At 45.7% G+C, this 26,576-nt stretch overlaps 8 protein-coding genes across 8 annotated transcripts; 4 read left to right on the top strand and 4 right to left on the bottom strand.

Moving 5' to 3' along the window:
- Positions 1-599: 599 nt before the first annotated feature.
- On the bottom strand, positions 600-1,455 carry ATNIH1004_010402 (uncharacterized protein; the record flags this gene model as incomplete). The annotated part of the gene is made up of 2 exons (XM_033574977.1): positions 600-1,367; positions 1,420-1,455. 2 exons carry the CDS (start codon positions 1,453-1,455, stop codon positions 600-602), a joined length of 804 nt encoding a protein of 267 aa, XP_033422995.1.
- Positions 1,456-2,314: 859 nt separating this feature from the next.
- ATNIH1004_010401 (uncharacterized protein) lies at positions 2,315-3,189 on the top strand (the record flags this gene model as incomplete). The annotated part of the gene is made up of 2 exons (XM_033574976.1): positions 2,315-2,389; positions 2,443-3,189. 2 exons carry the CDS (start codon positions 2,315-2,317, stop codon positions 3,187-3,189), a joined length of 822 nt encoding a protein of 273 aa, XP_033422994.1.
- A 4,387-nt stretch (positions 3,190-7,576) lies between these two features.
- On the bottom strand, positions 7,577-8,068 carry ATNIH1004_010400 (uncharacterized protein; the record flags this gene model as incomplete). Its single annotated transcript, XM_033574975.1, has 1 exon — positions 7,577-8,068. The coding sequence occupies one exon, from the start codon at positions 8,066-8,068 to the stop codon at positions 7,577-7,579; it is 492 nt and encodes a 163-aa protein (XP_033422993.1).
- Positions 8,069-14,151: 6,083 nt separating this feature from the next.
- Positions 14,152-15,488, bottom strand: ATNIH1004_010399 (uncharacterized protein; the record flags this gene model as incomplete). Its single annotated transcript, XM_033574974.1, has 3 exons — positions 14,152-14,901; positions 14,993-15,109; positions 15,180-15,488. 3 exons carry the CDS (start codon positions 15,486-15,488, stop codon positions 14,152-14,154), a joined length of 1,176 nt encoding a protein of 391 aa, XP_033422992.1.
- Positions 15,489-18,197: 2,709 nt separating this feature from the next.
- On the top strand, positions 18,198-19,625 carry ATNIH1004_010398 (uncharacterized protein; the record flags this gene model as incomplete). Its single annotated transcript, XM_033574973.1, has 1 exon — positions 18,198-19,625. One exon carries the CDS (start codon positions 18,198-18,200, stop codon positions 19,623-19,625), a length of 1,428 nt encoding a protein of 475 aa, XP_033422991.1.
- Positions 19,626-20,409: 784 nt separating this feature from the next.
- On the top strand, positions 20,410-21,908 carry ATNIH1004_010397 (uncharacterized protein; the record flags this gene model as incomplete). The annotated part of the gene is made up of 3 exons (XM_033574972.1): positions 20,410-20,460; positions 20,502-20,783; positions 21,714-21,908. The coding sequence occupies 3 exons, from the start codon at positions 20,410-20,412 to the stop codon at positions 21,906-21,908; spliced, it is 528 nt and encodes a 175-aa protein (XP_033422990.1).
- Positions 21,909-22,794: 886 nt separating this feature from the next.
- ATNIH1004_010396 (uncharacterized protein) lies at positions 22,795-23,515 on the top strand (the record flags this gene model as incomplete). The annotated part of the gene is made up of 3 exons (XM_033574971.1): positions 22,795-22,945; positions 23,248-23,317; positions 23,380-23,515. The coding sequence occupies 3 exons, from the start codon at positions 22,795-22,797 to the stop codon at positions 23,513-23,515; spliced, it is 357 nt and encodes a 118-aa protein (XP_033422989.1).
- A 1,099-nt stretch (positions 23,516-24,614) lies between these two features.
- On the bottom strand, positions 24,615-25,743 carry ATNIH1004_010395 (fumarylacetoacetate hydrolase family protein; the record flags this gene model as incomplete). The annotated part of the gene is made up of 5 exons (XM_033574970.1): positions 24,615-24,822; positions 24,882-24,978; positions 25,038-25,353; positions 25,424-25,662; positions 25,716-25,743. The coding sequence occupies 5 exons, from the start codon at positions 25,741-25,743 to the stop codon at positions 24,615-24,617; spliced, it is 888 nt and encodes a 295-aa protein (XP_033422988.1).
- Between the last annotated feature and the right edge of the window lie 833 nt (positions 25,744-26,576).

The raw sequence follows: 26,576 nt of genomic DNA, 5'->3' as shown, positions 1-26,576 counted from the left end.
CCATCTCTTGACGGACACAACTGAAAGGGACTAACAAGCCAGCTCCTCGTCACCATTCTCCAAACCATCAACACCAAGCTGGACTTCCCAGCCATCGCATCCTACTTCTGCTGTTGCTGCTGAGGGCAGTTCTAGCTCGCCTACTCCATCTGCCACTCCTTCTCCCGAGAAGAAAAGGAGAAGAAGGGGAAGACCCGCTGGTTCGAAGAACAACTCCCCCACTAAGAAGACTGAGGAGGATGCGAAGGAGTCTGAGAATGACAGTGACTAGATGGTGGCTATTGACTTGGTTTTTTCCTTATGGCTTGGTGTGTCTTTCTTCTTAATGTAGGGGGATTAGTGTTTTTTTTTTCTTGAGTTATGGAAATTTGACGGTAGGATCGGAGAGGTGGAGTGGTTGGTTTGTTCTCTTCCATTGAATTCTATCGTGGAGAGGTCAGTATTCTTACAGAAATGCAACGAGAATTTCCACTCCGCGTTTGAGCTGATATGTAACTATCCGGAGTATTCCACCATTCTCCTAGATCATGCTGAAATACTACCTTTGGCCACAATCCTCAAAAGAACAACGAAGAACGAGAAAGAAAATCAATCGTATTTCATGCATAAAGCATCTCATCGTCCTTATCCTCCTCTGCCCCAACATTCTCAGGAACATATTCCGAAACCGAACTCTCCACCTCCGCCACCGTATTATCATCGTCTTCATCATCCTCGTAGTAACTGGCCATCCCAGGAGGAAGGACGCTCTCCCTGCAAGCTCTCTTGGACGGAGACTCCTCAAAAAGAATCAAATCCTCTTGGGGTTCGGTTTTCAAAGTCACGCCGACCTGATCTAGATCCTGGCCCCCGGTGTGATTCTGATTCATACCCTCGACGGTAGGATGTAGCTGTTTCTTCTTCGTTGGGCTATCCTCGTCTTCCATTTTGACGGGAACGTTCTGGCCCAGGTGGGGATGATCGCCACCATTCTCGACGAGCTTACGCTTTCCGGACGCAGGGGTTTTTTTGCTTGGGGTTTTGGCAGCACCGGCACGAGGCTTCCGGGGCGTCGATGGGCCAGAACTGTTTCCCTTACCGATGCTGAAATGCGCGTCTCCGCCGTTGGTGGACTTAACTATCTGGCGCATGCGGACGAGACGCTCGGTTATAGCCCTTGGGGTGGGACGGTCAGCTGTTTTTCCATTCTCTTCTATGGTAGCTGGTGGGATGTCAGTTTGGGGTTGTTTTTGAGTATTTTTGTTGATATATGGGGGATTATGGATGGGGAGGAGGGGAGGGGGGAGGAAGTAGAACTTACGCCAGGCTTCGGCAACACGCTTGGTGTCCACAGAGAGGTCATGGGTTTCGAGGATTTTAAGAAGAAGCTGGGGAAGAGTCAGTATTTCGATTGTAGAGTGAAGGATGGTGAACACTGACGAGCTGGTCCTTTTCTGGGGACCAGCGGACGGGCATTGTTGTGGTTGTCGAAGTTCACGAGGGCGTGAAGAGAAGGATACCGGAAGAGGACAGAGGACGATGTAAGGGAAGGAAAGTGAGAGGAAGGTAATAGAGAGAAGTGAGAGCAAGCGATGGTGAATGGCGCAGTTTTGACTCCCAACACTTTATAGATATGGGCTGTGACAGGGTTTCCATGGATTTCCCAGGATCCCTGGGAGCAACGGAGAGAGACTTTCCAGGCAGAATCCATGGGGCGCGGAGACCGGCACGTAACTTTGTGACTTTGTACAGCTTTGACAAGCCAAATTGTATGGGGATTCTGTACTCTCTGCCAGCCGGATGGACAACCCTGCAGCCTACTGGGAACAACGAGCAGCGGTGTAAGGATGTTGAACATCCTGGCCTCGACGTTCCTGCGTCGGAAGAGCGTCTGGCCACTCACATCTTTTTCCAACCTCCCAGGATGCTGCATCGGATGTTTGATTGCGCATTCCGTTTGCCATTCACTTCTTGGACAGATCGAATCCATCCAGTGAATCCAATGATTGGTAGCTGTCCCGGATCTTGCCATCCTGTGAGAGTTTCATGGGACGCTGCTCTTGACTCGAAGGGATCGGACTGAGCATTTTAAGGACAAGAGGTCGGCTCCCCCTTGTCCCTGGGATATTTCTGTTGGTTCCTACACTAGGATAGGCGGAGCTGGTCCTGCTGTTTCACCATATAAGGCCTCTGGTTCTCTACTCTATTCTCCCACTACGAGACGTCTCTCTGTCTTGAACGAGCTTGTCTCTACTCCCACATCTTCTCACTTCTCAGTCTGTTTCTGTCCTACCTCTCTATACTTGCTCATAGTATTTCTCTCTTCTTTGTCATAATGGTGAACTGGAAGAACCCCGAATCGACGGATCGCCTCATCGCGGCGTTGATCGCTGCCCATCCTGCCGTGAAGGTAATGTGCTCATCTCTCCTGGATTCCTTCCAACCCAACTAATATTTTTCCAGCTAGAGTACCAAGCTATGGCGACATACTTCGGCCAAGGAGCCACCTACGACTCCATCGAAGGCCGATTCCGTCGTTATCGAAAACTCGCTGAAGACCTGCGAACTGAAGCTCGCAACCGCGGCATCACAGACATCCCTCGCAGTGCTCGATCGGGTGCATCGACACCACGAACTCCACGTGGACCTCGAGGCGTGACCAAGGTGTCGTCAGCGTCGTCAGGCAGAGGCAAAGACGCCGGTCGGACGGCCCTGTCGTCGCCTACGAGACGCGGCAGCGGTCGCCGCTCTGCCAATGGTGGGGGAATGAGTATCATGGATGCAATATTCCTGGATGACGAGACGCCCGAGGAAGATACCAAAATCAAGACGGAAGCGGCACAAATCCTATCGGGAATAGGAGGTGTCGTCGCGACCGGTCATATCCCGGACTTGGAGATCATCAGTGAGTCGACTGTCACTGCATCTGCATCTACTACTACCACCGAACCTGTCACTCCCAAAGTTGAGGACTCGAACCCGTCGACGAATAATTTTTCGTCCACATACGGCACCATCAAGCATGAAGACCAGGCCAACAGCTTTATGGGTGACTCGACCGGGGTGGCGTCGTCTATCGGTTCGAACGGATGCGGTGCGACTCTGGACCATGTTGCGATGGAGGACGATCCATTTAGTATCTCGGGAATGTATTTTCCCCATGGACATGCAGGCTACGACATGGATGATATCTATGGTGGCGCGGCATGAGACAAGGCTACTTGCGGGGTTTAATTTGTTTCGTTATCTCTTTTCTTTTTTTTTTTTGTTTTCTTTGTTCTCCCCCCTTAATACACAACAAACAAGATCCTGGAATCATAAATATGATGGACGGCTAGATATGCGTTGTGTCTCATGGATGGCGCTAGCGGTGCTGGGAATATGTGAGTGGCTGTTGCAATTGGCGGACACCATTGGTGACATGTCATGTAAGGTGGGGGAGGATGTGATCTATATTGGAGGATGGAACAGGAAGAAAGTAACAATTGGTAGGGACAGGTTTGAGTGGCAATTTAGATGCATCAAAGAAAGAATGCGGCAGAAACAGTTCATATTTTGGCTTGGACATGTAGATGCTGATATGGCTGGCCCTAGCCCTGTGCCCTAAACCCTACGATCTCTTTGTGTACAACTCTCCTCTTCCTAGGTATCTTTATAAGATATCAATTTGATTATTTGATGCAGCTCTTCTATCAACATAATTTAACTATAAACTAGATGTTTTTTTGGTTGTTGAGTGGCAGAACTCAATACGAGCCTTGGCTCCTTGCAGCTCAAACACAAACAGTATGGTGACTCAATGCAAGCAGGTCGCCATTCCCAGCCAGAATCTGTACGTGAATATCATTGTGATGGTTTGGTTGTCTCTGCGCAAGTAGAGATAAAACCACTTACCATATAAAAAGGTACAAGACGACTGATCGAAAATCAGTCGCATCTAGCGCCCTATATAGTATGTTACAGGTTCAGCCTGTGACAATCATAACGACATTGTACACCATATCGGAGCTTCATCTCTGAATATCTCCATCTCAATCAGAGTGAGAATGACATTGTATCTGACACCATTTTGAATGATAGCTACACTTCTCGCTGGTGACATCCTAGCCGATGGCCTCAGCTGATCGTGCTACAATCCAGTGCAATTTCTGAGCTAAGGGTGTCTCATTGACGATAGTGTCATCAATTGAGAAGACCATGTGGGACAATTAGCTCATTGCCTGCGTTAGTCTTCGCTCCTTCGATATGTCGCCGTAGGTCGCTGTGGCTAATGCCACGTGCTGCGGGCAGAAGCAGGAGTCGGAATCGCTTTCTGCGCTCGCTCAACCCTCACCACGCAATGCCGCGGGGATACCCAGAGACAATTACAGGTGATGGATGCCTGTCTTGGAGAAATATTAGCAGGAGCTGTACACCGATGGACGGAATAGGGGAAGTGGGTGGAGGTGTATTCATGTGTGAGGAACCTGCTTGTCGTGGAGAGTACAACGCTCAGGAATCCTCCCAGGATGGAACTGCGACAGTTTGGTTGCTCTAGGCGGCGCTTGTTATTGTAGAGAGTGGATGAAAGCATACTGCTGTGTTGTCCATCTCGTCGGCTACAATATGATGGCGTGTGCCTTGTTCTTGTATAACGCAGGGCCCTTCTGAAGAAGATGACCGATGATTGATAGATACTCTTGGATGGGTCACAGAGGGTGAAGAGTAACGGGAATATTGTGTCTGTATATCCCATAGCGGTCGTCAGTCCAGCAGACTAAAAGAGGAATAGGTACTCCATACATACAAGAACGCATCATCAATCTAGCTAACCTATTGGCTTGATTTGACCTCCAAGAAAGAATGGGTATCTGGTTTGCGAACAATAAACGCTCGGTAATGCAGCGAGTTGCAGAGGAGTGGCGATGTCGTTGGCATGATGCCTATAAAAAGAGGAAACTGAGAAGAGATGGACAAACAGGTGGAGGCCCGATTAACAGAGAAGAGTTCTCGGCGCAGTGCCACACCAGAATTATCTGGGTATGAAACACCTACTGGTGATCCTTATAAGGCACTATAACTGAGGTCCCACCACTAGGAACAGACGTCGTAATCATTGATAAATTAGATGAATTTAGCGAGGGTATGCTTAAAAACAGCTGGGCTTGGAATGGTCTTGGGACTGCTTATTAGGGCCAAGTAGTACTTTTTGTTTACTGTAGTATATGTATTATACTCTTCGTGTAGCTCATATGGTCCATTACTGTCAACCTGAAATCGCCACTACGAAGTAATCGCCACACCTCCGAAACAGCCACTATACTTAATACAGCCATCAAAGCTACGATCATTCAAGCTACGGTTCTAACTGGAGAAACACCTCAGCTGAGAGGCCCATATTCAGCTATGAGATGCCTGATGAACGGCATGATCATCGCCTGAGTAGCAATGAGCTCTATCGGCGACTCCGAACTGATCTGTACATAAATATGACTTCGTTTCTGCTTAGTTTAGTTAACTAGACCTTTCGTTCCACATCATCTTGATCCATAGCTCATGAACGGTATATCTGAAAGTCAACAATTACTCTGGAATTATTGCTGTAAGTAGATGGGCTACCATCGATTATATTTACTGCAGATAATCACCACTAAATCTCAAAGGTACCATATTATCTCAAAGGATGTTTGGCTGGGTTGTAATTGGTGCCCACATCTTCACAGGAACAAAACAACTACATTAGGCGTCCAACAGAAGTAGTGGTAGTCATACGCCTGCATAGAACGCCTAAGGAAAATTGCGATGATCTATGCCCAGATTGTTTCTACGGCGCGCTCTGATATTTATTAGCTAATCATTGTGGAAGAACCGTGTCTGACATACATGATCAAGAATGATCGACGGACAGCCAAGTACGAATAATTGGATATAAGATAGAAAGGAACGGACTCATAAAAATAACCAACCTATTGAAAGAACTTAAGAAGGGTTATTATTTATATAGTTACCTAGTACAGTATATACTTGGCATAAGATTATACGAGCGTTGATCTTCGACAATCATGTACAGCTCCTGTTGCATACCCATCTTCACTATTCAATCAATGAATGTCTTTTCGTGAACCTCTGCGTCCCTCTGCCTAGTCTCAGTATCATACACAGCAACACAACTCAGACAATCCAACGTCAGCAACCTTTGGGCAAAGATATAAATTCAGCGTCAAATCCCTCGTTACTTAGATATCAATCACTCAATCAAACCCCCATTCAGAATTCTACAACCAAAGTTCAAATCCCAAATATTCGTACCTCAATCAACAAACCATTACCATGAAGTTCTCTGTCACCATCCTCCCCATTATCCTTGGTCTAGCATACGCGATGCCATCCCTCGAGGAGCGAGACCAACCCGCTCACTACTGTGCCGGGGATGGGACTCTGGACGACCTTCACAAATGCTGCAAAGTAGGTCAATCCTATCAAGACTTTTTATATTAGCTACCTAACTTTGATCCTTTAATAGTGTTCCGGAGGCAAGGGTTACTGTTCTGGTGATGCATGCTATTGCACAAAGGATGGAAAGCACTGGTGCTAGGGTATTAGACACTCTGGTTTGAAAGGCTTTCCAAAGGCATATAAGAGGAGGAATCAGAATTGGCTACAGGGGAAACATCACTCTTTTTTAGTCCCTTTGTACTTAGTTGGCCGAGTTTGGCTTAGGTATTAGTGGAATCAACACCCATTAACAACTACAATTCATGAACCTATCTATCCCCATACTGGGCTATGGCAGACTTCAAGGGGTTTAGCTACCCATTTCCCAGTCGGTTAGGGGTTACTTTATACTTCCTGCAATCACAATATATTTGGAGCCGTGCCACGCGCATTTCGCGGTAGGGTACGTCCCAGGCCAACGGAAGATGTCAGGCCAACGCAAAATTTGAAGCTATTTCTATCCATTATATACGAGCACCAGTAGAATAAACAAAATATAGGCTATCTGCGGCATCTTCAAGCACCTTTCTAGGTGCTTCATGTACTTTCCCTCCCCGACATGTTCTCTGGCATATAATTCCCTTTAAAGCGCGTGTTTGTCTCACCCGCTTGACCTCTGCCCGGCGCTCATACTCTTGCTGCTTTATAACCTTCTGGTTAGCATCCTCTATATTAAGAGGCTTGTAAGTCTTGATTTGCTGCTTTTATTTGCTGGTATTTGAAGCTGACAGGTCTGGCAGTTGGTGATTAAGTATACAAGATACTAATATTTCTTCTTTATAAGTAATAATTATCCTATTCGTCGTGGTACCTCTCATAAGGTTGGTTGAGCCTTGTACGCATTGCCGCACCGTACAGGGTGGATTCCTATCCCCTGAATATTGCCATGTCCCAGGCGCGTTTGGCGGAGCATGGCCAACTGCAAATGGCCTGACAGAGCCAGTCGGTGTTCCATACATGATGAGCTGTGGCAGAATACTTAAGGTATGTAGTGAAACGAAGTTGAACTGGAATTCAAGTGAAAGTTGAGTAAAGTCAGAACGACGAATACAGCATAGTGGGAACGGTGAAGTAAGGTAAAATATCGTGCTAGGATGGGCAAAGGTGGCGAAGCAGAGGAGCATTACTGTTGCAAGAAGGCCATGACAGCTTGTCCGGAAAGCTCCAAATGACGGTTTACAATTTCTTGTTCTGAAAATTTCCACGATAGAACTTTCCATCGTGCGTCCGTTTTCCATTTGTTGTGGCGGTAGTCCCTCCAAATCTTGTGCCAATATTGACCAGGTATTGCAGGATACCTCTGCAGCATCAGTTCAACAGTATAGCTTGTGTCGGGAGATTCCCTTGAATCAACCATCCCAACCCGCCCAGGAAACCCGTAAGCGAAGAATAGACATTGTTTTAGATAGTCGGATTTCTTCTCGGGGTCCCAAGCCAGCTTCCTTTTGGAAGCCTGTTTCCAGTGGCACGTAAAAATTAAAAGCTCGATCACATCGGCCGAAGTCGACGCAACACGCATATCGTGAAAACGGATCCAGCCAAACTCGGTGGTGTTGTTCGGCCAAAGACATACTTCGCCCCCACCCACTGGGTAAATGTTTCGAGTTTCGCACATTGCAGTTGTGTCATCAGGTAATCGTCGACAAAATCATATACTTCCAAGATATGGGCTTCTAGCAGTGACTTCCGATTGTGATACAGTGTATCTATTGTATCTTGTCCCATGCCATGTTTTCTTCCGTCCGGCGCGGATAATGGCAAATTTTAGCGAACTGCAGCGCCTCGCATATTAGCCAATGAGCGGTCAACGCCATATAGAAGACTGCTTCGCCCCGTTTGTGAGACTATGATGGGCCTTCGGTGCTATCCGCAGCCTTCACTAGACCAGCGTTTGAGAATTCCTCATGCACATTCAGGTCCGGATGTTGCTGTAAGAGCTTTTGCAGTCGAATCGGTCCCTCCGGGAGATGCTCATACTCGTGTAAATCACAAATGGGAGATTGGCAGTAGGACTGGTGTATGAAAGGACTCCGATACGTTCTTGCAAAAATATTAGCCCTTGCCAGCGAACTACAATATCCCAAACCTGTCGATCGCTCAACATGTCTGCATTCAAGTACACTAGAAACTCTGAGGGTAGAGGATGAAAATCTAGATTCAACATAGTAGTGACGGGTTGGTAGATGCTGAGATGACCATGTCCAGTAAGCATCTATAAAGTGGCACAACTGGATATCGTACTAGTGAAGGTCCGATTGGACCTGATCGGGGGTTAATGAGCAATGGGCATTCAACGACTACAATCAAATCTATACGGTAGAAATCACGAACAATCACGCATTTCATAATGGTCAGCTGATGTGCATCGAAGAATGAATACAAAAGTCGGCAGCACCGACTGAGGTGAAGGCACTCATTAATATTGTCGAGGGCTTTGTACAGTTCAAATATAATATCATCAGGAAGGGTGGCCATTCCAGTTATGCCCCCCTTCAAAATATTATTATATCGGGACCTTAAAACACCATTTTTAGTTGAATCACCGGTGAGACTATGTCGGCATTCAGCTTGCAGCCTGACACCAAATGCGTCAACCATTTTAAGCCACGTGATCAAGACCCGTCACCCGTCTCGTTAAACGAGTAGACAGATTCTAGTTGTTTAGATAAATGGTTAATATTGAGGTGACTGATAACCAGTAGGCTTACAGTGAGCATTGAGGCAGAAATAGGCACATATTGTTAAAATTCAGTATTCCACCACTTATAGAGTCGCATCATGGAACACAAGAATTTCGACTGATTGGAGGAATTTTCGCTGAGACGCACTCATTTGGTCACTATGGAGCTTGCAAGTAGAGAGGACAAAGCCCAGTCAGCGTGGATCAACGCCTCAAGAGTTTAGCCTGCTAATAAATTCACCGCAATTACCTGTAGGGTTCTTCTTTCTACTGGTATAAACAAATACTGCCTCTTCCTGTGGCACTTGTCTACACCCCCTGTCTGCTCAGCTCTGGCTTTTGCTTGGGTTATACGCCCCTTAGAGGTGGATAAAGTTTGATGGGGATCTTTGATGAATAGCGCACCCTGAACACTGTCCGCGAGGGAATAATCAGATGGTTTATTTCCTGAATCTTGGTTGTGACAGCTTGAATAGGCTTCACCGTGAGCTGCAGCGGTATTTGTAGGTGTTGTATCTACAGTGACCGCGGACCTTTTGTGCCCAAGTCGATGACTGTTAATATGGAGTGCATCAAACTGGAGGATGGTCTGGTTATCTGTTAGTCCCTCGTGGATGCCCGTATCGCCAGAGTCAGCGCAGGCAGCCGACCCGGACTCATCACGTGTCCCGTCGATGGGAGGCGGGCCATCATTCCCTGGACAAAGCAGATCAAGGATTCTGGGATCAATAAGTTCAAGACCAGGAGTCGTACAGAGAGAACTCAAAGAAGAAGAGGGGGCTGAAATATCAGCTGTGCTGCTCTTACTAACCAGGCTGTCTGGTGTACTACTGCTGGAGTAGGAGGGAGGACATGGATGTTCACAGGTGAAAATAGCTGGCTCTGAGACCAAGGCATGCATCTTGGTTAACATGGACCATTCAAGAGAACCAGCTGTCTGCAGGTGCTGATTTGGGGGTTAATAGTGTTAGAATTAGAGTTTCTTTAGTATTAGTTCTTAGGTTTTCTCCTCTACACAGGCTGGTTCTGTTTTGGTATCTCTTTTTTTTTTCAAAGTTGACTTCCTGGGCTTCCAAATTCCATTAGTCAGACTGTGTACATTGTGTAGATAGTACCAAAAATCTTGCTCTAATAGAAAAGACTGGGAGCAGCCACAAATAGGATTAGTTGTTGGCTATTTTGTCTTCTTAATATATTTTTGTTCCACATGCCTCCTCAAGTTCGCACTATACAACCAATATTTCAACCTCTCCTTGGCTGGGAGCTCTTGATTCCACAGGCAACAAGAGTAGTAGCCAGGGCGAATAACAGTATAATAATAAACAACAACTTTACAGTGGCAATCACTCCATAATTGCAGATAGTAACTGCAATGGTCGCGCTACTTTGTTTGTAAACACCAAGTTATACACTTGTAATAATACTATAAATCTAACTTGCTAACATGCAGGCGTCCAGCCATGTCCCTACAAGTACAGCCATAGATGTAAGCGCTTCTTTTACTACGCTTAAATCTGTGATAGTTAGCAATTAATTCCAATCTATAGTCAACTTCAGTGCTTACTTCTAAATATCTACCTGGTAATTATTCACTGGGTATTTCCCGTCGCTGGTCGGGGCTTTGTTGGGGAGATAGATTATGTTGTAATCACAGCAGCACTGTGTTAATAACTGTTCTACAAAGAGCAGTCTTTTATCAAAGGAGAGTAGCTCTGAGGTGGATAAAGCTGCTGCCAAGTAGTCTAATTCCAGCATAATAAGGGCCAATGCACGCGTATATATATTATTCTTAGGGCATTCTGGGTTGTTCCTTCCTCTGTTAAGAATCTGCCAATCTCTCCTTTCTTAGAACTACTTAGATTGGTAGCAATAGAGTTTGGAAAGTTGAATATGGCAAAGTAGCTTCCTATAGTCTGATTGCGCAAGATAAGCTTCTGTAATATCTCTTATAAAGAGGAATTTTTAGATACAGTCCCTAGCCTTAACAAGCTTAAGCTGTGCTAGAATAGTATCTTCCATCTCTGCAGGTAGCTTGGTGGGGAGCCTGACTTCCTGAAATTATCTATAGCCCTGGAAGTATATTATATAATATGTCTCCTCCTCCTTGTCTAGAATATTACTAACGGTATCTATTGATAAACAGTGCGCCTAATAGTGTTCTGGGTAGGTTGACTCGGACCGATAAGTATATATTTGGGATACAGATGCGGAGCCATGTCTTGCTGTAAGATATTTTAGCTCTTAATTTGCAGTGGAGCTGATCCAAAGTATAATATACCTTCAATCTTCTTGCCCAGTGACAATAGATATTGTGGATAGTAGTGTACTTAGGGTAACCAGCTGTAGTAAGAAGTAAACAGAGAAAGGAACAAAACCTCTCTTTATTAAGGGGCATATCTTATAGGCCTTTGGCAGTAATATTTCTAAAGACTGGCTTGTTCAAAATATCTGTGTTCCAGTATAGCAGAACCTCAGTGGTCTACCCATCACAAAGGTCAAATTGAATCAAGTTATCTAATGAACTGATGCCAAAGATAGCCCCATGTATAAGGGCAATAACAAGAAGCAGGATACTAGATGCAAACTACAGTCTATTATAGTCACAAATACTGATACTAAATCTAATAAGCTAATTAGTAACAATGCATTTAATGCGGCAAGAAAAACATGCATGTTATTTTAATTATACTTATACTATATAGTTTGGATTCTAATTCTTTTTTAGCTATTACTGGTTGATCCGCCAGCCTACCTTCCAAGGTTGTCACAATTCGGACTACAGAACAGCACTAGCTTGATATGCTATGGATAGTTAGAAAGAGAATACCTGTAGAAAAAGGACCTTACCTTATATTAGAGGCCTCTTTTATTCCTGTATTTTATATCCAGAATAAAAGCACCAATTCTTGCTCCTGTGAATAGAAAAACTTGTAGTGCAAGTAGAATAAATACCTTGAGAAGTCCATGCATTAATACAGGGCTATTACAGGTCTATATTAATGATACAAGATCAATGAAATCATCCCTAGTAAAATTAAACTTTTGTTTTTTAATATCCTTAACTTTACCCTCTTCTGTCAAGATTTTTTTAATCCACTTCAACTAAATTAGTACACTGGCTCTCAGGTAAATAGGATCTGTATACTAAATAAATCTCCAAATAATTATCTTGCACAATCTTGCTGCCTATTACCTTCTTAAAGCTACTAAAGAATTATTCAGCACATGACAAGGCAGTCCTTACTGTAGCTGTTTTATTTTTACTGAGCTGTCCTGTGCCTTTGACAGTGTGGATATAAGATTGGATAAAATCTTTAATAATGTTGAAAACCAGGATGCCTAAGGCACCTTCGGGTATCCTAGTCCTGAAGCCATCTGACATATCACACGCAAGGGGCTAAAGGACACGTAGACATAAGGAAGCGTTTATCTACGCTTCCTCTCCTAGATAGACAAAATATACTCACCATGCGATACTAGATCGCACTGATAGTTCAATATACTATCCAGTCACCGCTATCCTAGCACCTCACGACATAGCTTCTTCCCCGAGATTCTCAACAAATAATAACAATATCTGGAGCTAGGCAGCCAGGCTTTATCTCATATCCAGGTGGCTTGTATTCTTCTTCTATTATAAACCTGGTGCATTGATACTAGTAGACCTATGTGTCACGGCGTGAGCATGGTGGAACAACTGGATTCTATTTTGACGAAGACATCGCTTGAAGAACTTGTAAACAGGGCGACGCGAGGTCAGAACTAAACTATCTACAGGCGGTGGAGGGAGGCAGAACCCGAATCCTGACACTATGTAATAAGATTATTCTTCTAGAGACAACTTACTCCAGGTAAGAGGTCATGTAATCCTGATATAGCTTTTTTATTTTATTAGTCTGGTCATGCTTTTTTCTTATAGCATCTTCCTCTTGGTAAGCTTTTGAAATATAGCTATTTACTGCCTGTTGCTTGTAGTGCTTTCTTTTTATATCTTTATCCTGGAAGAAACTTCTTTTTCCCATTGTCTTGTCAGCGAGCAGCAAAAGAAACGCTTGCAGAAGATTAATAGATATAAGATAATTAAAGAAAGCAAAGTAAGAAGATTAGAGGAAATAGAAATAGCTAATAGGATCTTGCCTCCATAGTATTAACTGCCCTGAAGGGAGGAGTTGACCTGCCTTTATAGCTTTGTTGGAAACCATCTTTATCTTAAAGTTGCCCTAAATGTACACTCCACCTTGTTATCGTCACATGGAGCTTAATTACTCTCCATCAACTTTCTATTTGCGTCATTGTGTATGGTAGTTTGATGACCTGGGCAATCTTGAGGGCTGTTCATCCGACATAGCCGTCGAACTACCCGTGCAAAATAAAGGGGGTGAGTAGATCAGGGCTCACGTGACTGATCACTAAGTACTGACTGAGCGCTCACTGAGTGCTCACTGAGCAGTCAGCCGTGATAGGAAATACTCACTGAGCAAGCCCCTGAGTACCCTCACTAAAGCAGCGGGTTCTAAAACAGGAAATTTACGAGATTATAGAAAAACAGGTACGTGTAGGAGCCTATATACTAAATTTTAGATAGCCTAATATAGTAGCTATTACAGTACTATAAATTACAGAGTATATTATTATATACGATGTATTTAAGAGTGTTGCTTCTTTATTTTGCACAAAGGTCTATATATATATATTGGTATACCAGATCCACCTATATAATGTAATGCTAAATAATTAACTGCGTGTTGGGATATAGGGGACTGAAATATAACCTTTTATGTAGAACTACAATATCGGGGGTCGGCAGTTGAATACGTTGGTTAGCACTGTTGTGATTACCTGATAATAAGTCCAGCTAATTCTCTATCTGCGAAGCCGTCTAACGGAGGGAGGGAGATAGAAGATGGTCATTACTCGAGGAGAGGGAGAAAGTAGAGCTGCCGGACCCAGAATCACTTTCCCTTCCGACGAAGTCTTTCAGGGATGATGAAGACAGGAATGTTTAGATTAGACTTGTTCTAGAATAGTTTACTCAGTTCCCGGTAGTCGACATTAGAAGAAGCGCCCATCATTGAGTTGAAAATAGTAGTCCTGAAATGCCTCTGGATGTATTTACTCACATCCTGCACAAACTCCATCTCCACAGAACCCGGAACAAAGGTGCCATGAGCCATGAGCAAAGGAAACAGCAACCGATAAATCAAATTCCGTGGAGCGGTATAAATAAAGTAGCGGGTACTGCGACATATATTGCAGGCAATGGCATATCGTTCACGCGGCTTCAAGGAGCGAAGAGGAACCGGCGTGGGTTCCGATATTACCAAGAGTAGTGCCCAATAGTAGCACATCGCGATGGCAAGAAGAACGTCGTGATACTCATAATGTGTTGCGAACACGATCCCCATGTCGGGATTATGGCATTGAAACATTGGAAAATCGTCCCTATATGGTGTTGGAGACTCCGTGATACTTCCGGATGAGTAGGCAGAGACAACAGATTCCTTCCAAACGTCTAGCTGCTTGAAAATATTGGCTGCCCTTCCGCTGAGTTTCTCCTGTTGAGACTGTATCTCCAGCGGTGAAAGACAGTTCTCGCTGACCATTGACATAATATAATCCAACTCCGCAAGGAAGGAAGGTATTCGGGATGCAATATCTAGGAGCTGTTGTAAAATATCCTTGTGCCTTTCGTCGTTAACCCATGGTACTGTTAACCATTCCTTCGTGCCTAAAAACGTATGACGGCGACGAAGAATTGCAAAGGTTACCTGTCAATCAGCCAAAGTTAGACTCTCTGGTTACAATTAAGAAAAGAATTTACGGTGCTACATAAGCGAGCCTGACCCAATATATTCGTACTTCTAAGAATAGTGATTTCCCAAGCCCCGTTTGATGGCGCTGCGGCGATCGACGTTGGAATAGGCGAAGAGCCCAACCCGCATGCTTAAGGAGTGTCTTATAAGACGAAGTTGACATCTGCACCATCCAGTAGTGGATTAATGTTAACACAGTTAATAGGCGAACTAGGAAGAAATCATGTACTAACTTCAATGACCCCGAAAAGGTAGGTTACCGTAAGTGCTTCCAGTGAGAGTTGTTCGTTGAGCTGAGGCAGTGATCTGCCTAGTAGCCTAATAGCCTTGTTATAGTGTTGGTATCCTGCTGACACGAGGCCTCCATTAGAGTCAAATCGACCGATGATCAGGAGCGACGCAGCATGAAGTGCTTCGCATATCAAGGGCGATGTATGTTTTAACGATGCAACCTGTGGAAGTACAGTGAACTGTATCTCGCCGTTTTCCATCTTAGGGCTGTACGCATCAATTAAACGCTGTAAAACGTTTTCTGTAACCATGGAAGTGGTTAAATTGGAGGGCGATGGGCTGATACCACTCTCTGTCGGCGTTGTATTAGCTCATAAACAAGATAATGCCATGATTGAACGAACGGCCAGTACCGTGGTCTGTTAGACTAGTTGAACATGCAACGCAACGGGCTGGTTTGATATCTGCCAGTTTCCGCTCAAGTTTCTGGCATTTCACCCTAGATTGTTTTCCTGTGCCAATCGACTCGCTAGTAATGTCGCCCTTGGTAGTACAGGTGCATTTACACTGGGAAAACACTCTTCCTGAACAGCAAGGAGTACAAGACTTCAGGTGGTCACACTGATAGGAACATGAGCAATTCTGGTTACAAGATGTCAATGCGGTCCTTCTTTAGCACATGCAAAAGATATATATACCTCATGGTTCCGTGCATCGCAGGTCAAGCATGAACCGACGGGCAGTTGTCTGACGGTTGTCGGTCCAGAGTACGGTACAATGATCATATTCATTGTAATTCAAATAAACCTGAATTCTCTTTCATAGTCCGACTTGAACATGACTGTGAGATCCTAATACAGGATTTCCGAAGCAAGGCAGATGCGCCTATCGGACAATTTAAGCTACCCCTCTCGGTGGCAAATTATCTCTATGACATTCAACGGAGCCCTTTGCTGGTTCCAACCCTATTTCTGAAGGACTTAACCAGAACCAGATATTCTAGAAGCTGTCGATTAACGTTAAAATGTGGGTAACGGAAGTAACGATCTCCAAAGTTTTCTTCCCGAAGATAATTAAAGGTTGTGCAGTGTACAGTATATTATGATATAGTTGGGACCCAACTCTTCCACCCACCGTTTAAGCAGAGTCCCCTATTGTAGGAATTTAGTCAAACCTATCTATCCAAAAGAGAGAGAGAGGTATTGAGTTTCATTCATGACTGAAATAAAAGGTAAGCAAAAACATACAACAGTCAGGATTCGCTGGTGGTCACCCACCCAACTACTAACTGACCGGCGTGTGGTTTGAGTACGGCTGAGCGGACGGGAAGCCCTATTTTCCACACCCTATGGTCGTATGTACTTTAAATATATTAAGTATAACTTAAATTGTTTAGTAGAAATGTTTACCTTGCTACAGCTCTACCATCCAACTAGACCAAAGCCCTAGCTCTGTCTGATAGTCGATACGGAGGGAATCTATGCATGTACACAGCCATTTAGCAATATAGTATGTTGACCGTTGCGACAACTTCAATCCTGGATTTTATAGATGCAGTCACTGGTATAGTCTAGAATACTCTCTATGCCCGGACTGGCGGGAATTGGATTCGCCTGCAGATAGAGAGTTATGTTAATGTCTCCGTTACCAAGGTCACTATCTACACCACATGGAAAAAAAAAATACATTTTTAGATCAATAAAATAATTCTAAACTATAATTAAGAATATTTCTAGTAATAATGTATATGTAAAGTAGTTGGGATTAAGAATAATATTACAAACCAGCCGCTATTTTCACGATGTTTTTGAACGACGCATAAGATTATAATTGAGTTAATCATACCCAGCCTGGCTTCTCTACATGACAGTAGTACCTGCGAGATCTTCAATATACTAAACTCTGTTGCCAGTGAGAGTATGTTTCCCAAAGATATCAAGGTCTTAATTTCTAGATACAGCTGGATATTATTCCGGCGAAAAAAATTATAAATAGCTACTTTTTTAGTCGGAAGGGTCTTGGTCTAGTTACTTGGACGATTGTTGCTCAGATGCTATCCGTCAACTCCAACAAATCTGGAATGGTGATGAACTGCTTGACTGGGGAATACCAGGCGATATTTTGTTGGACTGTTCCTTGACTCTTCTACCAGTTCAAGAACTGTTAGAACTCTTGGTGGCAGAGAAATATGGTGATATATTTTCTCTGAAGCAATCGAAGCGGCCAGCCTCTTCACTGAGTCATGTTACATCATTAAACTCAAGCAGGAAAAGATCGTTTGGGAAGCGACGCTCAGCCGGTTGACAAAACCCAGCGAACCGACCTCCTGAAGAATGGAATATTGTTCCGGAATAATTAGACCTTTGAGAAATTTAGCCCTCGACCCTTATTGTCGATAACTCATGAGCTGGCACTACGAAGATATAAAAGTCCTGGCTCGCCCCAATTGGTTGACAGTAGTGGACATGAAAACATCAGGGAAATACTATGCCATCACCAAAACCGGTTGAATGTGCTGAGTAATCTAGCCACAGAAGACGCTTAGTGTTGGCAGATAAGCAAACTGAGTCCCTCTAGTCTAAGCTTAAAAAGTGCTAGAAACATATTTTTCTAGGGCCGCGGCTCCATAGGACTTATGTAACTCTCTCCACCGTTAGATGATCAAGGCTCCCAACAAAGAACAGGTAAGCCCTAACACTCTGTATTGAGAACTCCTTAGCGGGGAGACGAGCGTCCTGGTTTGAGCTTCGAAAGGCTTTATTCTCTCTCGCTGAACCCGTCATGCTCAGTGTTTCTTGAGTCGAGACACGCCTGGCTGCTGCCCAAATCACGTGCCCTACGCGCACGCGCCGCGAACCATTGGAAGAGGCGAATTCCTACCATTTTCTCTCTCATTTTTTTCCCTCTTCACTCCCCTCTCCTATCATCAATTCATCCGTCAATCGATTCCGGTCGGCTATCACGGAGTCCAGTCTATCAATGGATCTCCATCGCCTCTAATTCCATGCATCTACTCCACTATGAGCCAACCTTTTTCCTCCTTCCGCCACTCCACACAATGGCCGACCAGCCGCTGTCCGCCAGGCCGTGATGATACATGGCCCGATCCCACACCGCAATCTCACGAGACCTCCCCCTCAAAGTCCAATCCTCTTCCACTTGCCGCCTCCCAACTCCCCGATCTCACGGAGGGTTCCCCCGTCGTCTCACGTCCCTATTATGGCCGTGGTCTCAAATTGAATCTCACCGAGCAGGTTCGGCTGGTCGAAATCTGTCGAGATGCAATGGGTCATTGCAATGCTAAAGCGTACCCCAAAAGTTTCTGGATTCGGATTTCGACGGCTCTTGAGGAGGACACCGGTCGCCGCTACTCTTGGCAGTCTTGTCGGCGACGTATGGAGACCATGATCGCGAAACGGACGCAATTTTGGGAAGCTTTCGAGGATTATGCGTATCGCAAGGATCACCGACCGTGTGATATCGAAAATGAGCAGGTGGCCGATAAGCTAGATTTATGGCTGGAGCAGGAAGGCATAGCCCCCAAAAATTCCCTGGAGAAGAAAAATGCGGCGGTCCTGAAGCGTATGCAAAATTTGTGCCCTCCCAACTTCCAGATGATCAGGGAAACTCTCACCCCGAATACACATCAATATCGAATGGTTCCTGTGGGCCGTACCCCCGAAGTCCCGCAAAGCACTAAGATTCAGCGGGTCGCCAATTGGGTCCGAAGCTTGCCTTCCTCGGAGGAGATGGAAGATTTGCCATTACACTGGGGTGAATCCCAGATGGAATTCCACCTTCGTTGCTGTCCACTCAGGAACAATATTCATCCTTCGCCCCCATCTCACTCCCATTCCCATTCTGGGTCCCGGTCCCGGTTACCTCGTCGTGATGAGATTGCTACTTCCCGGCAGCGGTCTCGGTCACCACATAGTGACCGGCCAGGACGAGCCACTAACCCCATCACAGCTTTGGATAGGGTTGGTCAGAGATTCCATGCTGCAGCGGTGGCTATACATCCGCCTATTGGAAGTCGTGAAAACCCGACTGCCGCGGATGATTTGAGTCCCACTCAGAGCCGCCTACCCGACGCTCAGAACGCCAATACCAACAACAAAAGACCTCGGGACAATGATGACACGGGGAATGATCGGCCCGTACGACGCCTGCGTCACACCCCTCGCAGTCATCCTTCCGAAAGCCAAACTCCAGAGCAAGAGAACGGCCCCGAGCTATCTCAAAATCAAATGAGCACCGTCGACAAGTCGGTGGATCTCGCATTTGGCAATTTCTGGGGCGGACTGGCTCCATTATTTGGGGATCGGGATTTGAAGCAGCAGTTACCGGCTACGAAATCCGAATCCGTGATGCGTGACATGCTGAGAGACATTGCAACCGCCATTACCAAGGCCGTCATGAAGATGAGAGAAGCGGACGGCGACTCGTGAAAAGCTTTTGTTGCTGCACAGCCATTGTTGAGTTTGCATACCATCCAGCGCGTTTCCTTAATCTCCTTCGCTCGTTCCCTTGCATATTGCTTTCCTTTGAGCCTTTTCTCATTGTGCATCAGATTGCCTCGAGATACCCCCTTCTTTTCTATCAGATTTGCTGCATTTCATTGCATTGTCTGTTGTCGTTTTTGAATTGCTTTGAGTTTCTCGTATAGAATGGAGATTTGGATGGGATAATAAATTGTTTTATAACTCCCTTAGTAAATATTTCACAATACTATGTACGTACATGCCACAGATACCAATTTCATAGACGGCAAGGACCTATGTAGCATAAACAGCTGTCGCAGACAACTATTAAATCAAATTATATATACTCGCTACCGTTCATTTTCTACCTCAGTGGACTCTGTTCTACAGCCATAAGAATGGGTCTTGGAAGGTCTTATAATTCCTTAAAGATTAAGGGATATAGCTAGTTGCCTATTTCTACCCCCTCCTCACCCCAACAGTTAAGATTTGGCTACCAAACACAGACTTTGCCAGGGTCTTGGCTGATGAGTTTGTACTTAATAGATCTCAAGAGGATCCAAGCACTGGCAGGTGCGCATACCACAGCGACGAAGATGATAATAGACTAGGCACTATGTCCGCGAGGAATCAGACAGAACCCAGCAAATGTCTTTCTGGGTTAGCTCAAGAAGAAATTGAGAAGTGGATTTCTGGTGTCTCTGCGATTAGTATTTGATCTTCCTCTTCTTTTGGCTGGATGAGAGACAGAATGTCTCACCTTGTCGTTCAGAGCATCGAGTGCGGCTTTTACACCTGCCGTGTTCAACCCAACAGAGCCCTCGCTAATGCTCAAGTATTTAGTGGCAATACATAGGAGGCCAGCTGGCACCATTTGGATACGCGTATCTTCTGGATACTATTAAATGGGATTTCTTCGTATCCTTCAACTGTATTGAACGAGTCAATGCGCTCTGGCTCCCAGATATTGCTTCCCTGAAACAGGGGCCACTGGCACTTCTGGCAGTGGTGTGTCAGCGAGTTGCAGAGTCTTTCACACATCCTGGAAGCAGCCTCGTTTGGGGATTTGGCGCAGTTTTCTGTAAGAAACTTCTGGGCTCCATTGTGAACAGCGCAGTCTCGAAAGTATGTTTCTGGCATGGAGAAATACTCTGATGACAAGCTTACCACCCGGCAAACCCTGACATACTCGGTTTTCTTCTCTGGGCGTCGAATTTCCGCCTCTTAGGCAGCCTGTACCGCACCGAATCTCTCCCATGCATTGTATGCATTTCCTTATTTCACTGGGAGGGGCTACAGCCCCTCCTTCTATAACTTAGCCTAGTATACATCTGAAATTAATATAGCATAGTCAGATGTGATTAAATCACCTGAATTTGTTGCCACATAAGCCTTAGGTTGCCAAATTGCTTGGTCACTCCGGCAGGTAATTGCTTCTTCGGTACCCTTGGCCAGTCGAATCTGCCATCCCTACCTTTCCACCTCCAAGCGGATAAGCCTCGCTGCGAAAAGAAGTGCAGAGTTGGTTTGGATGCTATCGGCATTCTCCCGAGGATGAGGAACTTCCGAGTCCAGGTTCTCGTTCGCCCAATGACTAGCGCTGAACTACGCCAGAAATAAAAAGGCATCCCAACTCTCGTGACTCGAACGATGCCGTGGAGAACCGCTGCATGCACCCATAATCCGTACTCCGTATTCTGTATGGCAATTCCTCCCAACTCTAGCCTGTGGTGACTCGACTCCGTCAATGTCTGGAAATACTCTGGTGTGAGAGTCACTCCAGGGTGCATGATAGGCCAAGATAGGCCAACTGCCTTTGCCGTCTAGTCCACGTGGGCCTGGTCCATCCTTTAATCACATAGAGAGATTTGTGTGCATATGGAGTACTCCATGGGAAAATAATATCTTATCCTCCTGATGAATCGCGTTGAGCCTTCTTCGCCTGCTCCCCCTCCACCCTCCAGACTTTGTTGTTCAACAAATAGCAGTATACAAGGTGACGAAAACATTGAGAATTAACGCCACTGCTTTTTTCTAACCCAGTCCATTCACTAGGGTTCTGTTCAGAATATGCTTGCACCCATTGAGAGGCAGAGGTCTGGACAGGTTGACGATGACTCGGATGCTTCTCAGTCAGGGAAGGCTCGCATTGACTTTATAGAGGGCACGGAGACTGGGATGCCTATGAATTACGCCAATATCGTGGCCTCGCGTATTCCAAAATCACATCGGAGCATCATGGCACACTGAGCTTGATTCTATCTCGAGCATGGACTCTACAGATCCCTACAACTGGCTCTCGTGGAAGGTTGATGTTTCACAACAATAAATATATCATGAGCCATTGGATTTCTATTGCTGACCTATAATATTGGCCTCTTAGAAACTGGCCAACCTCATCTTAGTAGCGTTTCACGCATGCATGGGAACTTTTACTGCGGCTGGCATCATCTCTGCCTATTCAACGTAAGTTGAGCCCTTCATAGTCAATCTCATTTTCGGTGGTGCTCCGTTGCTTTGGAGAACTTTGTCTAACGGATATGGCCGCCGACCTATCTTCCTTATTTCCTTGATATGCAGTCTTTTGTGTAATGTCGGATACGCTAAAAGCAACCTTTACGCATCGATTGCCGCTTGTAGAGCCTAACAAGTATTCTTTATCTCCCCAGCCTCCGGTAAGATACGAGATCACCCTATTACGAACAGATTGGAGCTGATACGATGATGCGATCTATTGGGAGTGCTGTGGTGACGGAGACGTATTTTAAGAAAGATCGCGCACGGTACATTGGTGTATGGACTTTGTTGGTCACTCTAGAGGTCCCATGCGGACCATTCATCTTCGGACTCGTCGCGTGCCGCGCTGGGTACGTGTGGATCTATTGGGTTCTCGCAATAGTCAGTTCTTCCTCATCTATACCCCCCGCATTAGAATGGTTACGCTTTGCTGAGACATTCCTCGCTGCGACTACGTGAATAAGGTCCAGATCATTCAGTATCTCTTCTTCAGACCAGAAACCTGGTATATCGGCAGTAATGTCGATCCAAACCAATATATCTGGATGAGGAAATATGGGTTGTTTCAACGCATTAATCCGCACCATTCTCCTGGTTCGAGTTTATCAAACCGCTGACAATGGTTATGTATCCTCCTGTTATCATTCCAGGCGCAGCGTACGCTATGGCCTTCTCTCTGAGCAACGTGTTGACGACTGTGGAAGTGCCCCAGCTTCTCCTGGAAAAATTCGGACTGAATACAGAGCAGCTGGGACTGGACTTCAATTTTTGTAGGCCCAATTATAGTATCTCTCATTGGCGAGCGGTTGGGGGCACATTACCTGACGTTTGGATAAACCGGCGTGCCAAAAAGATCCAAGGAAGGCCAGAGGCTGAATATCACCTCTGGCTCAGCTACATAGGCTCCGCCCTATCAATTGTGGGCCTAACTGTTTCCTGTGTCTGCACCTAAGAGGTCAAGCAAGGCCACTGGAACGTTGCCCCCATCGTTGGCATTGCTATTGGGACTGGAGGCAACCAAGTGGTAGCCACAGTGCTTATCACTATGCGGTGGATTGTTATCCCCAAGAAGCCGCTAGCGTTGGGGTGTTCATCATCATCACGTTTGTCCAGCAAATCTGGGGCTTCCTGGGTCCCTCCTGGTGAGTCGGGCCCACAACTTGTTGTGTTGAGGTCGGAGTGTCCAGTGCTAATGGCGGGTTAGGTTTCCACCCATGTTCGAAAATGTCGTGGTAGCCGCCAGTTCTGGCGTTGGCTGCGCTCTCATCGTGGGCGTCCGGGTAATTCCAACACTCATCCTGCATTTTATGGGGCGGGCATGGCGTCCAGCGATCGAGTAAACAACGGATTGTTTGGTCCGGTAGGACGGCGTTGGCGTGGGTTAGAATAGACATAGATTGGGTACATAGTGGCTGTGGGATATTAGACTGTACTACAGAGTATGTAAGAAAGTGCAAAATATGAGGTCAAGTGGATAAATCCATGCATTCAGGAGACACAAGAAGGGTGAAACCAAACATACCAACCAAGAAGGAAAAATGATTTTGATGGCTACCTAAATCACTTATATAGCTCCCATATAAAGCCACTACGATCCTATTACCCACCAAGTTTTACCATCTGATATGAACCTATCGGGAACAGGACACAGGTCGGATGAACATGGGTCCGCCAAGGCTCGGAACGGGGAGCCTGTGGTCTCTATCGGGAAAGCAAGCAATCAGGCTACCCGAAATAGGAAGTTTAGGCCGGTCTCTCGGCATTGCAGTGGATGAAGTTATCGGCAATCTAGATAGTACACTTTCTGACTTTTGCCAGTATTGATGATTGATGCTATCTCTATTGTAGAACCTACCATCGTCAGGTTTACGGACTAGATTTACTCCGTTCTGGATAAATTCATACCAATGCCCATGCCGACGTGTGAGTTGCATCGTGCAGATGTATGTAGGCTGTAGGTAGGTATGCAAGTATGTGCATGTACTAACGTACTAAGTACTAAGTGTAAAGGCTCAGCTTTAATATATATAATAATTCCTCGACTCGATTCGTATATAAGCGACTGGAAATTCAGTACGGCTACAATCAGCAGCTCACGCGTTTTCAATAATTAATATTAACGAAACTTATTATGATTAATTGCGTCATCTGCACATGATCTGCCGCCTCCCCCCTTCGGTGTTTGGTTTTGTAAGCCAGTTTGTGGGGAACTGTGGAGATCGCAAATCAGTTTGGCTTTGGTCTGAGAGGTGTGACTGACTCTCAAAGCATGTTCTTGCTTGTGCTGAAGTGGTCACGAATCATGGTCACGAATCATATTGGGCAATTTCATATCAGAAGTCGAGTCAGCGACTAGCTATACACGAGTCATGCCGTACTACTCTATATCCCACATAATAGACGTCGCTCCAATCAAAACACGGCCTCTACTAATATCTCTCATATTTGGTTCTCGATCTTGTTAATGAGAGTTCCAACATACGGGCTTAACTCGACCGCAAACTCGTCTCCCGCTTGTAGGAACTCCTTCGGGATCTTCGCTGCTCCCACACCTGGAGGAGTACCGGTCAAGATAATGGTTCCGGCAGGCAAGGTCGTACCTTGCGACAGGAAGCTAACTAATTTAGGCACATTGAAGATCAGATCGCTGTTCGATATGGTCAGTTTTCAGTAGCATTGTGCCTATCAACAAGGGTAGTTTCATACGTAAGAGGGCAGTTCTGAAGGACCTTTCCATTCTTTAGCCCGCGGATCTGAAATTGGCAGGCATCGGGCATCAGTGCAGCGGAAACAAGGACCGGACCTAGCGCGTTTTCGTCATGTCAGCATTCACCCAGGAAACAGGCGATTGTCATGACTTACCAATCGGACAAGCAGTATCGAATCCCTTGGAGAAGCACCACTGGCTTTGATTCATCTGCGATGTCCGACTGGAGACATCGTTCGCAGCTGTATATCCAAGGACGTAATCTAGAGCTTCCTCCTCGCTGACATCTTTTGCGTCGCGACCAATCACAATCACCATCTCCGACTCATAGTCCCCGGTGCTGTCGACCTGCGTGATCCTGGGGAGAATAGTAGGAGCGGGCCAAGGATCGGCGAGAGCTGTCGACGGCTTAATGAACAAGGTTGGAAGGTTTGGAATAGCTAGCTTCATCTCCTCCGCATGCGACGCATACTATTATTATTATTTTAATGATCAGTGGGGGGTGTCCTGCTGCTGCGTAGCACTGGCTAGTGAAACTCACGTTAAGACCAATGCAGCGAATGGACCCAACTTCACTCTGCGACAATGGCGATAGAATCCGTCCGATCGTTTCGGTCGACTCAACCTTCTGCCCCGGGTTGAGAACTGACGTCCCTGAAAATGGCCGGACAGTGACCTCCTTCCCCTGATAAACAGCCAATCCCACATCGATCGTGTGATCTATAGGTTCACCAATCAAGATCTTCGATAGATTGGACTTGGGGTGAAAGCGCACGAGGCCTGCACTATGTCAATGGGAGATGCATGTGAAATGCAAGGGACAGGTCACCTACGCGAGAAAGTGGATGCGATTTTGGACATAGTGGCGAGGTGTGTCAAATGGATCGATAAGAATTAGATGCAGGATGCGCGGAATACCATGGATTCGAAATTTATCTTTAACTTGACTCACCTATTGCCGTCAATCGAGGTTTGTGGGGTGAAGTGGGAGTTCGGATGAAGTCCGGCACGTTTCCCCACGTTGAGATCCTGGGATGTCGCCATCGGAGTAGAAAGGACATGCTCTCCACTTAAAAGCACAACAGTTAGCAGATGTACTCCGTATTTCTTGAGACAAATTCACGCCATCCGTTTCTTCTACCACCCGCCATCATGACATCTCCCAAAGTTCCATACCGTGTCGTCACCGTCAACACCGCTCCCGGCAGAGCCTGACAGTTTATCGGCCGAGTAATCGAGGTACTGAAGGACCAGTGCATCATTATTCATGTGGACAACTGTGAGAGTATAGGACTCTTTCAGACCGTATGAAATGAGGCATGTAGACGCTACCATAATCTAGAAATCAAAGAAGGTACTCCCAAAGTGAAGGAGCCTAAGCCGATATGCTAGTATATCGACCAATATCATACCTTTATCCTGCCTTTTGCCATTCTGTCAACATGATTTGGAAATACCAGCCATCATCGCATCTATTATATAGAGTTGGACTAATTCCCTCCTAGTTCAACACCTGCATGTGGTCCATCAAACCCATGAGATACATTCCATTGCTCAGGAAACTAAGCCAGACAGCACGCTTCATGCTCCGCCTCCTGGATTGCAGGTTGAACAAAGCCCCGATGCAGTCGTGGAATATCTGTGCGAGAAAATGCCAATTCTTTTTCGTTAAGATGGGGGGATTTCCTGGATTC

This window comes from Aspergillus tanneri (genome assembly GCF_003426965.1).
Source record: "Aspergillus tanneri strain NIH1004 chromosome Unknown AapTan_5_pilon_pilon_pilon, whole genome shotgun sequence".
In the NCBI taxonomy this organism is placed as follows: Eukaryota; Fungi; Ascomycota; class Eurotiomycetes; order Eurotiales; family Aspergillaceae; genus Aspergillus; species Aspergillus tanneri.
The sequence above is the reverse complement of the archived record's forward strand: the minus strand, read 5'-3'. Positions and strand labels throughout refer to the sequence as shown.